Source organism: Besnoitia besnoiti, chromosome X, assembly GCF_002563875.1.
Source record: "Besnoitia besnoiti strain Bb-Ger1 chromosome X, whole genome shotgun sequence".
NCBI lineage: Eukaryota > Apicomplexa > Conoidasida > Eucoccidiorida > Sarcocystidae > Besnoitia > Besnoitia besnoiti.
The window spans coordinates 1,834,609-1,846,860 of NC_042365.1; the positions used below are offsets into that span (position 1 = coordinate 1,834,609).

The following is a 12,252-nucleotide window of genomic DNA, read 5'->3' on the forward strand; positions in this document are numbered from 1 at the left end:
CTACGCCCTCGTTCAACTGTAGAGTCGGGTCGACCCGCCCCAAACACGACAGCGCTGCAGGCTGTCGCAAGGCGGCGCCTACGGCGTGGGTCTCTTGCATGCAACGTATGCATATACATATATGTGTATATATGTGTATATGTATGTATATGTGTATATATGTATGTGTTGGTATGTGCATACAAATCTATGCTCGGGCGCGCACCTGCAGAAACGCACAGTCCATCTGCGCTATCCGCGAGCGTGAAAAATCTGTGTATCTGTTTCTGTGTATATCTGTATCTATGTATCCGCATGTGTCGCTTTTAAGCAAGTCGCTTCTGTTAAGGCGGGCGACGTTGTGCGGAGTGAGTTCCGTGTTCCCACCTTTTCCGCGCTCGCAGGTCCCGTCAGCGGCATTCTCTCCGAGGTGATTCGGAGCGAGCAGGGCGGCGGGGCTGGAGGCCAGACGTCGGTTGTGCAGAAAGTTTACATCAGCAATTTGGACATTGGCCGCATCGTCCTCGTTATCAACGTCCGCAACAAGAGGCAAGGCGGAGAAGAAGAGGAACAACCTGAGTCCGAACTCATTCGCGGCGTCCTCGCCATCGTCAAAAACAGCCCGTACATCAGGTACATCCCGCGAAAGCCACAGGCGCATGCACATATCCACGTCCGCATGTCGGCCTCCGTATCTGATGCATGCATATACCAGCCCCGTCCCTCTCTCTCTCTCTGTCTCTTGTTGTGGCGTGTGGGTTCTCCGCTGCCGGTGAAGTCTGCCGAAGTGCGCCGTGTCTCCACGCAGAGGTCGCCAGACCGTCAGCTTTTGCTTGCCGGTACAAGGTGGCAAGGTGCGTGTGAAGAGGCTTGCAAGTCCATGCAGAGGTGCGTGTTCCCCGCTCGGCGTCTCTGTTCCTCAGCGATGCAAACCTCGTGTTCGCGCCCCAAAACCAGCAGAACCTGTGCGGCCCGCCAGTCGTCCTCATCAGCGACATTCTGCAGCGCTACATCGGCCAGGCGATAAAGCAGATTTTCCAGCTTCTGGGTGCGGTCGATCTCTTCGGGAACCCCATGGTGCTGCTCAAGCACTGGACTACTGGTGGCAAGCGCTGCGCCAAGGTGAGAAGGCCTCTTGGATGAGCCGAAGAAAAGGGGCTGCAAATGCGTGCGTTGTGTGCCCTCTGCGTTACCTACGCGCCGGAGCGCATCGACAACCCAGAGAACTGAAATTTGACGCGACTGCCGGAGTGACTGTCGTCACATCCGTACAGCTTGTGTACAGATGTTGACTTTCCAAATAAACGCTGGATACCGCAATTCTTAATGTGCACGCGCGGGAACGGCGCTGAAAGTTTCGCAGTCGACAAAGCGGTACCGAAGCCAGGGGCCCTCTCAGCGTTTCGGCGAGTCAGACTCTCGTGAGCCGGCCGCTGGGTTCTCTAGCTGGGCTGTGTGCTAGAGGAAGGCCTTCGTCGGTCTGGTTTTGCATGCGCTGCCTTGATGTCCCCGCCGTCATCTCCCCCCGTGCCCCCCACCCCCCCCCCCCCCAATGTCCAGGTTTCACGTTCGTATCTGAAGTTTGTCATGCGCCTTTGTTTTCAGGAGCTTCAGCGCTGCATGCAGCTGTACTACGCCCCGCCTGCGGCCTGCGTGGCCATGTGTCGGGGCTTCGGCATCTGCGGGCTGGCGTGCATCGCCGGCGTCGTCGACAGTCTCGGCCGACTCTTCGGAAGTTGGTACCAGTGCCTCGAAGTCATCGCCAGAAACACCGACGTGTATTCACTCTTCCCGCAGCTCGTCGCGCAGGGCGGCCTCATGGATCAACCCTCGAACATCGCAGAGGGTCTAGTGTAAGTCATACACGTCACACATTGGAGATGGGATCTGGCGACTTCTGTGCAACTTGAGAGGCTGAGAGAGACTCGCTGCGCGAATGTCGTCATATCGATGGGGCTTCTTCTCCGAGGCAGAGCCTGTCTGCCCTTAGTGGTCGGGCGTTCGAGCCCCGCGCAGGCTCACCGCAAGTCCAGTAGGAGAAACGGGAGCTGATTGACAGAGAGGTCACACGAAACTCTCTTCTATGCATGTACCGTAACCATAACCATATAACTATGGTGGCATCCAGTGTTCACGCTGCGCGCTGCAGGATCGCGTGTCTCTGGCCTCTCTGGAGGCGGTTCCCTGCCGGCGTTTTGTTGCGTCGCCCTATGTGTGGTCGCCGCGCGAAGGTGGCGTGGCGGTTGGTCTGCTTTTCTGGTGCAGCAACGGAAGTCGGGGTTTCGCGTTCACTCTGGGTCTCAGTCTGATCAACTTCTGCGTGAAACCGCTAAAGGGGACGCAGATGCACATGAGCGTGGCGACGGGCGACACGTCGGACCGGTTTCTCGCGGGCCTCAAAGGGTGTCTCCTGGGCGGCCTCTCCGGCTTGGGCTCCCTCTGCTGCGGCATTCCCTCCAGCGTCCTGCTCCTGACCTCTGCGACGTGTGTCGGCGCCCTCAACCAGATCCAGGCGGTGCCCATGCTCGAGGCGGTGAGTGAGAAGCGGATAATTTTTTTACAGGGGGAAAGGGGGAGCGGGCGCCGCGTCTCCGCGCACGTTGATCGCGAGTGTCTGTGTTCAGAGCTCAGATGTGCGTCCCTGGCGAGTCCAAGCGGCCTGCAGGCATGTGTCGGGGCGGCTGCTGGTATAGCGATAGAGTGCGCGTTGTTTCGTCCGCCATTATATATATGAATCTTTATATATATATATATATATATATATATATATATATATATATATATATATATATATATATATATATATATATATACGCATGCTGCATTTCCCTGCATGTGTATCTGTGGTCACGTTGTCTGTGTCCGCTTGATTTGCTCTCTGATGCACGCCCGCTGTCGATTGATCGGTTGACACTTCGGGGCGGCGCGTTTTTTGCAGGTTCGTCCCCGGCGCGTGTTCAACGTCGGCAACCTGCGTTTCGAGGAGTACAGCTACCTGCTGTCGCGGGCGCGGGAGTTCTTGCCCAAGCACGTGCGAAGCAACCCCAACAACCAGCTGCTGGCGGTCATTCCGCTCGCCCTCCGGACGGGCTTCGATTCCTCTTCCAAGTTGCTCACCTCCGAGCGCCTCCAGCGCCTCGACAGGCGCCGGGCGCGCGTGTCTCCCGTGGTGCCCTACTCGCGCCGTGTCTCGACGCGCCGGTTCCTGGCGATCGGATGCAAGAAGGTCGGCTACGTCGAAAGCGGCCGCGTGGTCTGGAACTGCCTCCGGTCCCAAATCTTTCAAGTCGAGCTCGTCGAGAGCTTCCTCGCCGGCGACGGCCATGCAAAGGCCTACTTCTTGAAAATCAAACACTTCACAGAGGCCGCCAGCCGCGAAGGCGCCCCCCGCGGCGCCGAAGATGTCTCGCTCGCCCGACGCGTCAAAGACGGCTTCGCCGAGACGAGCGGACGACGGGTAAGCAGACATCCCATCGAGGCCAAAGGGGAGGGTGGGGGAGGGTGGGGGAGGGAGGATGCACGTGAGAGGCAAAGGCTGGAAGGACGCCGCGCGAAGGCCACAAGCGTCTAGGAGGGTGCAGAGCCGTGTTCCTTGTGTGTTTCGGTTTTTATTGAGGTTTGAACGTTTCTGAGGAATGGTGGGATTCAAAGACGCTTGGGATACGGAGGCACACCCGGCGGGGCCGTCGCGTCTCACACACATGGCGGAAGGTCTATCTGTCTCTGTCTCCGTGCGCGTCTGTTTCTGGCTGCAGGGCCACGGCTCGGCTCGCCGCAGAGACAACGAAACTTCGAGCTCGACGTCGTCGTCGGAGTACCGCGATAGCGACGTGACGTCATCCGACCTGAGGAGCTTCTACGATAGGGATAGCATGACTCTCGACAGCGACCGGCTCCGCTCCTACGACGGAAGCAGTCCGCGGGGCCCTGGCGGCCGGGCCTTCAACCCGGCTTTCAGCCTGGGGGCGTCTACGAGGTTCGACGGCTTCCCCAGGCGGCAGGGGACCCAGAGGGGGCAGGCGGGTCGAAGGCCCCGCGGGCGAGACCTCTCGCAGAGCCACAGAAGCAGCGACTGGGACGACTATAGCTGCTTCGCAGAGCAGCGGTCTCCCTTGGCGCTCGCGGGCAAGTTCGGGGCGACGAGCCCGCAGACCCGAGACTCGTTTTCGAGGCACAGAGACGGAGCCGGGGCGGGGGGCGAAGGCTCGGAGGGCGCGGACAGCGCCTGGGCGCCGCTGGACGCGCAGGGTCCCAAGGGGCGACTGTCGCTGCGGATGAAGAACATGGGCGGGTGGAGAAGCGAGCTGAGTTTCTTCTCGACCAAGAGCGGGCTCGACGACGTGGTGGTGAGCGGCGAGGAGCCGTCGGACAGGGCGCGGCGCGACGGCGCCGCCTCGCCGCGGAAGGAGACACTCAAGTTGGGGGAGTCCACCCCCGGAGTGCGGCGAAGGTCCTCCGCGATGCACCCTAACTTGCCTGCAGGGACCCCGCGCCGGGTCCTGGGGCCCGCGGCGTCCACGAGCCCCCGGGACTTCGACGGCGCGGGGGCCAGCACCCTCCTCGACGACGGTGAGGGCAGCTCGCGGCACAGGCGAGGACGCAGGGAGAGGCGCAGACGGCGAAAGCGGAGAGATCGCGGAGGAAGGCGAGGCAGGGCCGACGCGGAGGGGAGAGATGGCGATGGAGAGCTGGGCGACGGGGAGTCGAATGCGTCCGAGGGGTCGCAGTCGCCCCGTGGAAGCTCTTCCGACAGCGGTGCCTCGCTCTCCTCGTCTCTCTCCTCAGAGGACTCGGGCGCGCGCCGGCGACGGGACAGCAGCAGTCACCGGGGTGCGGCATCGCCCGACGAGAGCGGCGACAGTCTGAACAGCCCGGACGATCCGCTGTCGTATGCGCACCACAAAGTGCGCGAATCGAGTTCAGGGACTCTAGCCGCGGAGGACGACCGCGACGCCGCGGAGATTCCGCTTCTCGCCGAGCAAGCGACCCACGAAGGCGAGCGCATCCGCATCTTCAGCCGCTTGCCGTTCGCCGTCGGGCGAGACCGCGACATGCAGGGCGCGCAGGCCTTCACCAAGCAGCGCGTCGTTCAGGTCGCCAATTACGAAATGGCGCACCTGGGCTTCTCCGTCCTCACCTACTTCCTCGACAGCAGCGTCACGCCGGGAACGGCCGACTCCACCATGGCACTCCTCATCTGAGGCCGAGGGGTGAAACGACAAGCCTAGTGCGGAACATGCGCGCTGCCCCGCCTGTAAAGGGCATCCCCGAGCCGTCGAAAACCATTAATTCACAGGGGGGCAAGTCGCAGAGACAACCAGCCGCCCCAAAGCGAGGCGTGCGACGAGCGGCCGAAGGCAAATGACAAGGCGACTTAGCAGTGTGCATTGTCCATTTGTGCACGATAGATGTGCTTTGAGGGTGCAGAGCTCTTCTGCGGTTGATTGGAAGTGTGGTTCCAGAAATGGGTGTCTTTTTTGCTGCAGTCTACTGTAATCCCGACAACTATTTTCATAGCTCTTTGACTAATTCATGTCTGATGCGAACGCCTAAGCCTCGCAAACTGCCTGGGCTGTGCAGGCCATCTAAAGTTCGTCCATGCCCTCGCCTTTGGAGGCACGTCTCTCAGCTCGCAGCACCCTTCGTAGGGGCGAAACGCTGCGCGTGCTGGTTCGATTTCTGTTAGTCGCCGAATCACGGTCTCAGCCTTGAACCGGTGGGAGGGGAGGGGGAGGGCTGTAACCGCGAGGAGCTAAATTCAGCCCGGACAGGTTTCACAGAAAATAGATCCCCCGCCAGATAAGCAGCCCACGGGACGAACCCCTCGCGCATGGGGAACTACCTTGCGACAGCCTGTAACCCGACATGCTGAGCGGCGAGGGGATGTGTGATGCCTTAGTAACACACGCGGGTAGTGAGGCATATGCAAGCAGTCTTATCCCCTACGAGAGAAGATGCCAGCAGAGGCGACTGACTGGTCAGCAGAGGTGGCAGCCTGAAAGCGAGGGGGGGGGGGGGGAACTGGCTCAGGCTCTTTTCTTTGTGTTCGTTCGAAGGCTGAAACGTCGGGTGTTTTCGTGTTAAGCGGTCGCAAAGGCGTGTCAATCGCGCGGATTTAGTTCCCACGGATACCCAAACTGTTGCTTTACGGCCACACGCAAGTGCGGAGGTACGCACTGGCATCCACAAAAGAGAGCAGCGAGACGAAAGTCACAGTCGTTACTAAAAGTAGCTTCATTCGCATGTCGTTTAGCGGAGAGGCAGACACCGCCATCGCCATCGTACGCAGGCACACGCAGTCGAGCGGTGGGAAGAGGTTTTTGCTGTTCAAAACTAGGTTATGCGCCTCGCAGATGCGCCGGGGTGGCCTTTCTGTCGCTTTCTGCCAGCGCCTCAGCGGCCTCAGTCGTTGGCGACGCCGCCCTTGCCGTACATCAGCCACGTCTCCTTGGGGGCATCGCCCTTTTGATAGGTGTCCTACAGAAATCGGAAAGGAGAATCAAAGAACCCCCTAGGCTTAATGAAAGACACAGACACGGCGCAGCCACATCCTGATAAAGACACTACACCCACCTCGCCTGCGGGCCGCGCCAGCATGGATGCGTCTGCTTGCATCAGCGAATGCCCCCTTCGAACACGTGATATGGAAACTAAGGCTTGGCTATGAGCAGCTACGACTCTGCCGTCGAGTCTTCTCGCCGGGCACGTCAAAGGCGAACAGACAGTGGCTAGGAGTCTGTGCCGCTGTGTACCAAGCCACACTACGGTGACGCTCTCGCGCAGTCAAAATAGGTGCGACGCCCTAACAGGGGCTGAGGCAAACTGGAACGGAGCGACGCGGCGGGAAGACGCGGCGTCTTCTGCCGAAGTCCGGGGCGTCTGCGGAAGCGCCCGGTGCCCGTTCAGAGATGCAGTTGACACGCAAACCCTAAACCGTAAGCCCGATTCGCGCGGCGGTTTGTGGAGAGCTTGCCTCAAAAGAATCATCCCAGAAAGAGTTTCTGCCTCGCGCCAGCCCCCGGCAATATCTCAGTGCTGCGCGTCTACAGATAGGGATGGAAGGACAGGCAGCTCGATAGCTCGCGACCCCAGGCATCCTTGCGCTCGAATGTATCCCAGGTGGGGAGGCGCAGGACTGCGGGAGAGACTGAAGCGCTTACGAGAAGATACTGAGCAATCGCCGCAGAGTTGCCGAGCTCGACGTCGGTGTTGGGGTCGCGGAGGTACGTGGGAATGGCGGAGGCGTAGCAGGCCAGGCCGAAGCAGTTCGCGGGGAACGCCGATGGCCATGAGCGCGTCTTGCCAACGGGCGACGGCCGCGTCTTCCCGCTGCCGATCGCAGTCGTGTGGAGCGTGTAGGGCAGCTCCCTGCAAGAATACCGGACGGAAACCGCGCGTGCACGAGTGGAAACGGGGACTCCAAGCAACACGTGCTGTCAAGAAAGTCGTATCAGTTTCGGCGGACGACGCCAGTGTGCAGGGGTCGACGCGCGGGCTTCGAGGCACGTTTGCCTTGAGACTCTCTTCTGCGCACACGCCCCTCGCGCAAAGGTCTGGCCGCAGGGCGGAAACCGACTGACGTTCCCACGGACGGTGAAGGGAACGGCCGCATGCAACATCGTAGACTTTCTTTTCCTGTCGTGCTGCTACCTCTCCAACTAGAAAGCTATAAAAAGCCCGAAATGCCCCTCACCGACGCCCCATCCGCGGGTACTGGGGCGTGTGAACGAATGACCAATACAAAGGCACGCGGCCGAAAGAGACACGCAATGTAGGAAGGGCGAAGCGTACGATGAGGACGGCAAGCAGGGATCCTCGCACACGCAGACGTCACTTACAAGCTCGTGAGAATTTCGCGGACGCGGCGGGTGGGCGCCGAGGCCTCGCACCCCCAGAGCTCCAGAGGCTGAGAAAACGCACAAAACCCGAAACAGCTTCGTCAGAAGACCGGGAATCAGGTCCTGGCACTTTTGTTTACAACTGCCACACAACGGCGGCGCCGAGACATATTTATTCACATGCCTGCGTGGCCATAGGCTACAGAAAAGCAAAAGACCGAAATGAACCGTTCCACGCGTCCGTGAGGCGATCTGTAGCTGTGACTGAAGACGCCGCAGTCTCTGCACACGCGGTGCGCACGCGAGACGCTGGAACCTCGCAATGGAAACACGACAGCAACGCGTTAGGGTGTGTAAGGGAGGACGTCGGCTTCGCGAAAAAGCTTACCTTCTTAGGCACCTCGGCAGGCACGCGCAGAATGCCAGCAGTCATCATGGGGCCTGCACAGAGACGCGCGAGTCCATCGATCTACAGGTCGTCTAGGTGCAGGCTACCCGAATGAGACCTCAACAAGCTGAAAGTGCACTAGCTAACAAGTCGAACGAGAGAGGACACAAAGTTACAGGCAAACGCTCGGCGGCGTGTCGGGAAGCATGCCAAACTGGAACAATGAATCCAACATGCATGCGAAAAGGCCTCACGAATCTCGAAGCAACCAACAAAACAAAGCGACCGGTCAAGATACATGGCACAGAAGAAGCGAAAGCAATCCGGCGAGACAGCCTCCGCCAGTGTGTTTCCTGCAAAACGCGCATCTATCAGAAGAAACGACGATGCACATCTTGCATAATTGGGGCGAGCGGAGAGGCGACGCCACAGTAGACATTAAATTCTACAGTGGGGTAGTGCTCCACCACGCGAGAGGGGGGGCGAAGGAAGCTCCCTAAGGAGGGCTCCAAGTAGAGTCAGAAACCGGTTATGTCGGTGTCGGGCGGCGCTTGGAAGCTACTTACGGCAGAAAGTGGTGAGAGGGAGGGAGATCATCTCGAAGAATCCAACTTTGGCGAGCCTGTAGTTCAGCGGCGCGCGCGCGTTGGAGCCGTACTCTCGCCACAGGTACTTGATGATCTCGTCAGACTGATACATACGGACGCCGCTGTTTGCTGAAAAAACGCGCAGCAGGGAAGAGCGTCGTGGCTGTCAGAAAGAAAGTCCTCTATTAGCGGCTCTCACACATTCGGTTTCGCCACCAAGAGACAAAACTTTGATATCTTCACCACATCCATTCCCGTGCTGCTCGCAAGCGCTCAACAAACTTACGGTCCTCCAAATAGGGAAACATCAAAGATCCACCTGCCCTTTTAACAGTCGGACGATACCTAAGTCGAGCAATGCAGCAAAGAGAGACACATGTTGTGCATGCCACATTGAAATTGAGAACAACCACAGACGTACATATAAGTGGATGGAGGTACATACAAAGCGCGCTGTTGCTCACATGGGGCTTCGGTCTCGTGCTGAAAGCGTGTGCAGTTCGGTTTCCGCCGCATAATACTATATGGGCCATTCTGCGGTGGTGCAGTCTCTGGCTAGCTCTTCTGAGTTAGGATTTACGCGGACGCAAAAACGGGTCAGCTATAATTCTCCTCGCAAGTGCAACTAGTGCGACTGAAGTTCTTTCCTTCGCTGTCTGTACACCTATCTACTGGTTGCTTTCAGGTGTACATACACTCGGCGCTCCCACGTCTCTTGGGGTGTATGTACACCCCTCTCATTGCAGTTCGTTTCTAAAAGCATGTTTGTACGCGTGTTTGATCGACTTGGCCAAACGAGAATACCCGTATTAGGCCTTTCTGGCATCGTGGTGATAAGCGAACATCGAAACCTCACCGGGAGTCCTTGCAGTAGCCGGCGACTCTCAGTGTCTCTCGAGGGCACGGGTAGATTTCACAGTCGAGCGCCAAGACGCTGAGAGTCTGCAGGGAAGCAGCGCATCGATGGAAAATATGGTCATGAAAACGCGCGTGCTTCTCAGCCCAGTCACGCTTCTCTTCGTTTCGGTGGGATCTCGAAGCAGGGCTCACGCCCTCTACACATCCGCAAAGATACTGGTGCTGATACCCTCAGGGGAGGGCATGTGTGTGTCGTGTTGTCACTTGCATAGAGCTCCGCACGACCTTAAAGGTTCCCCTGCAAATGTTCATGTCTTCCTGTCTATGTTCCCTTTCTGGCCGGCGTCCGCTGACTCGCTCACCTCGCGAACTTTCCGGCAAAAGGGGCATCCCTCGAATCTGCGGCAGAGCCACAAGCAAACAAAATGGATTCCAAATTCAGTATGCCCACCTCGTCTGCGAAGAAGCATGGCTATGAAGGCGCAGCCAGAAGACAGGCAAGGCGGGCGTCCACGTATTCAGTATCCCGTTTGGTCTCATTCAACCCGACCCTGCCACCGTGCGCGGGCTGGTCAAGTCTCGTGCCTTTTCTCTGGATATTGCTTGCTGATGTTTTTTCCACTCAATGTCGCGAGTGATAGAGGGGGCACTTCCGGCGAGTACGGCATGCGAGCAACCGCGCCGACTGTCATCATGTGATGTGCCCATACTACGGAACCTAGAATAGAAATGCAACCCGTAGCTAAGACCATAGATTGTCCACCGAAGACCGATCGAGCGCGTTTCAAGGCGGCACAGTTGAAGCAATATAGGCTGTGAGGAGTGCAGACTTTGAGGCGAGGGAGAGAACGGAAACCGCAGCATCCCACTCCCTTCGTGTGTAAGAAGAGGGAGAGCGGCGCGCACGCGCGTCTCCTTGCATCGTCCCCGCTTCCCGGTAGTCGCCGATTTGACAACTGCCTTACTCGTAGAGTTGGAGCGGCTTCTCAGGTCGCTTGCACATGTCGAGCCCTGAGGCTGCGAAGTAGCCCGAGAAAAGGCGGAAGACATCAACAAGCCAAAGGGAAAGCCAGTCTAGGAACGTCCACGCAAAGGGAAGTCGGCTCTGGACGAACTGGAAGAAGGAGGAGATCAGATGGCGCAGGAACCTGCGAAAGCGAGGCGAAATGCTGCATAGGAAACCGTCGTGAACACGTTTCCAGCAGGGCGAGGGTTAGGAACAAAGGAAGTAGACAGCCACTGCTATTATGCAGTTCAGTTGGGAAAAATATGGGAGAATTCGAGTGACAGAGGGAAACACGACACTATGCGCAGAAACGTCAAACATGAAGAAGTCGACAGCTAGAGCAGGGCCTAGAGCAGGGCTACTAAGGACAGATGCAATCACGAATAGGGGCGAACCGCATAAGGAGGCATGGCGGGAAGCCAGAACGGTGAAAGAACGAGGCAGAGGCGCACTCCGTGCAGCAAGCTTGTCGGGTAAACGCACACACAACTAACCGTGAAGACACACGGGGTTGGCAAAAGCTGGAGAACGCGATCTCATACCGGGAACGAAGGAAAGCGCCTCAGAGAGAACATGGAGACCGCTACAAGAGGCGGGAGAAGAACGAAGCAGAGGATGGATGCTCAAGGAAGGAATGGCTCTCAAGAGAACGGGGCGGGGTATGCACCCTTTTCATCCCCCGGGCTCACGAGAACCTGGTAATCAAGGAGGAAGACATGAGCACTAGCAGTACAGATACAAGGAGAGCCTACGAAACAAAGAAAAACGGCGATGGTTTCCGACGAACCTGGGGGCGAGTATCCAGGCAGTTCCTAAAACGGGAAGAAACCCGCGGCTGCTGACGTCTCGGTAGATGTGTTCAGCGAGCTTCATGGTGGACGCCTTGCAGATCGGCAGAGGTGAACCGCAAGAAAAACGTGAGAAAGCTCAAGGTCCCGCGAAACCGCTCAAAGGCCGTAGACGCGATAAGTCGCCCGCGCCTCCCCTTGGGGCAGATAGACACAAATAATGGCCAGTGGCGCTTGTCTTACCGTCTCCAAATGCGCGAATGCGGAAACCCGACACACCTACACCGGAAACAGAACGGAGTGAAATCAACACACACACTGCTCCGCAACAGCCCCCGCGGTCTCCAAGTGTACGAAAAGTGTAACAAGCGACTGGGAAGGCGACAACAGAAAACAAGTCTCTTTCAGAGGAAAACTCAAGGGGGAAAACGAGAGAAACGCATCCATGACCTGCCGCAACGCGATCTTGCAGCTACCATCCAGGGCAGTCTAGCGCATGCATTGAAGCTCGCGGATTTTTTTCGATGCGCCCTCCTTGGAGGTCGGCAGAATTTTGGAATTCTCCAGTCTGAGAGAAGCTGTAATGTGTTCTCTCAGCTCTGCAGCGAACTCCGAAGAAACGGCCCGAGTCTGCTGTCACAAAAACCGCTGCGACACAGACGCACGCTCATCAAGAGTACCTCGTCATTCCCGTTAACTCAGTGCCTCTTTTACTTCTTGCCTCTCCTACTTCTTGCCTTGAATGCAATTTCTCGTGGTTGCAGTCTTTCCCTTCTCAGTTAATCGAGAGCCTACTGAGACACCAACC

General features: G+C 58.0%; 2 protein-coding genes across 2 annotated transcripts in view; one reads left to right on the plus strand and one right to left on the minus strand.

Annotated features, from left to right (window-relative positions):
- BESB_018110 (uncharacterized protein) overlaps positions 1-5,180 on the plus strand; it is a gene marked incomplete at both ends in the record, with an annotated part of 35,104 nt that extends 29,924 nt beyond the window's left edge. The window contains 6 exons of the mRNA XM_029360526.1: positions 384-612; positions 903-1,101; positions 1,585-1,832; positions 2,245-2,512; positions 2,918-3,436; positions 3,735-5,180. Coding sequence (XP_029216502.1) covers positions 384-612; positions 903-1,101; positions 1,585-1,832; positions 2,245-2,512; positions 2,918-3,436; positions 3,735-5,180 — 2,909 coding nt within the window. The remainder of the gene's footprint in view (positions 1-383; positions 613-902; positions 1,102-1,584; positions 1,833-2,244; positions 2,513-2,917; positions 3,437-3,734) is intronic.
- Positions 5,181-6,381: 1,201 nt separating this feature from the next.
- Positions 6,382-11,529, minus strand: BESB_018120 (glutathione s-transferase, n-terminal domain containing protein; the record flags this gene model as incomplete). The annotated part of the gene is made up of 10 exons (XM_029360527.1): positions 6,382-6,456; positions 7,140-7,347; positions 7,818-7,885; positions 8,206-8,258; positions 8,772-8,921; positions 9,079-9,137; positions 9,649-9,734; positions 10,013-10,049; positions 10,616-10,798; positions 11,444-11,529. 10 exons carry the CDS (start codon positions 11,527-11,529, stop codon positions 6,382-6,384), a joined length of 1,005 nt encoding a protein of 334 aa, XP_029216503.1.
- Between the last annotated feature and the right edge of the window lie 723 nt (positions 11,530-12,252).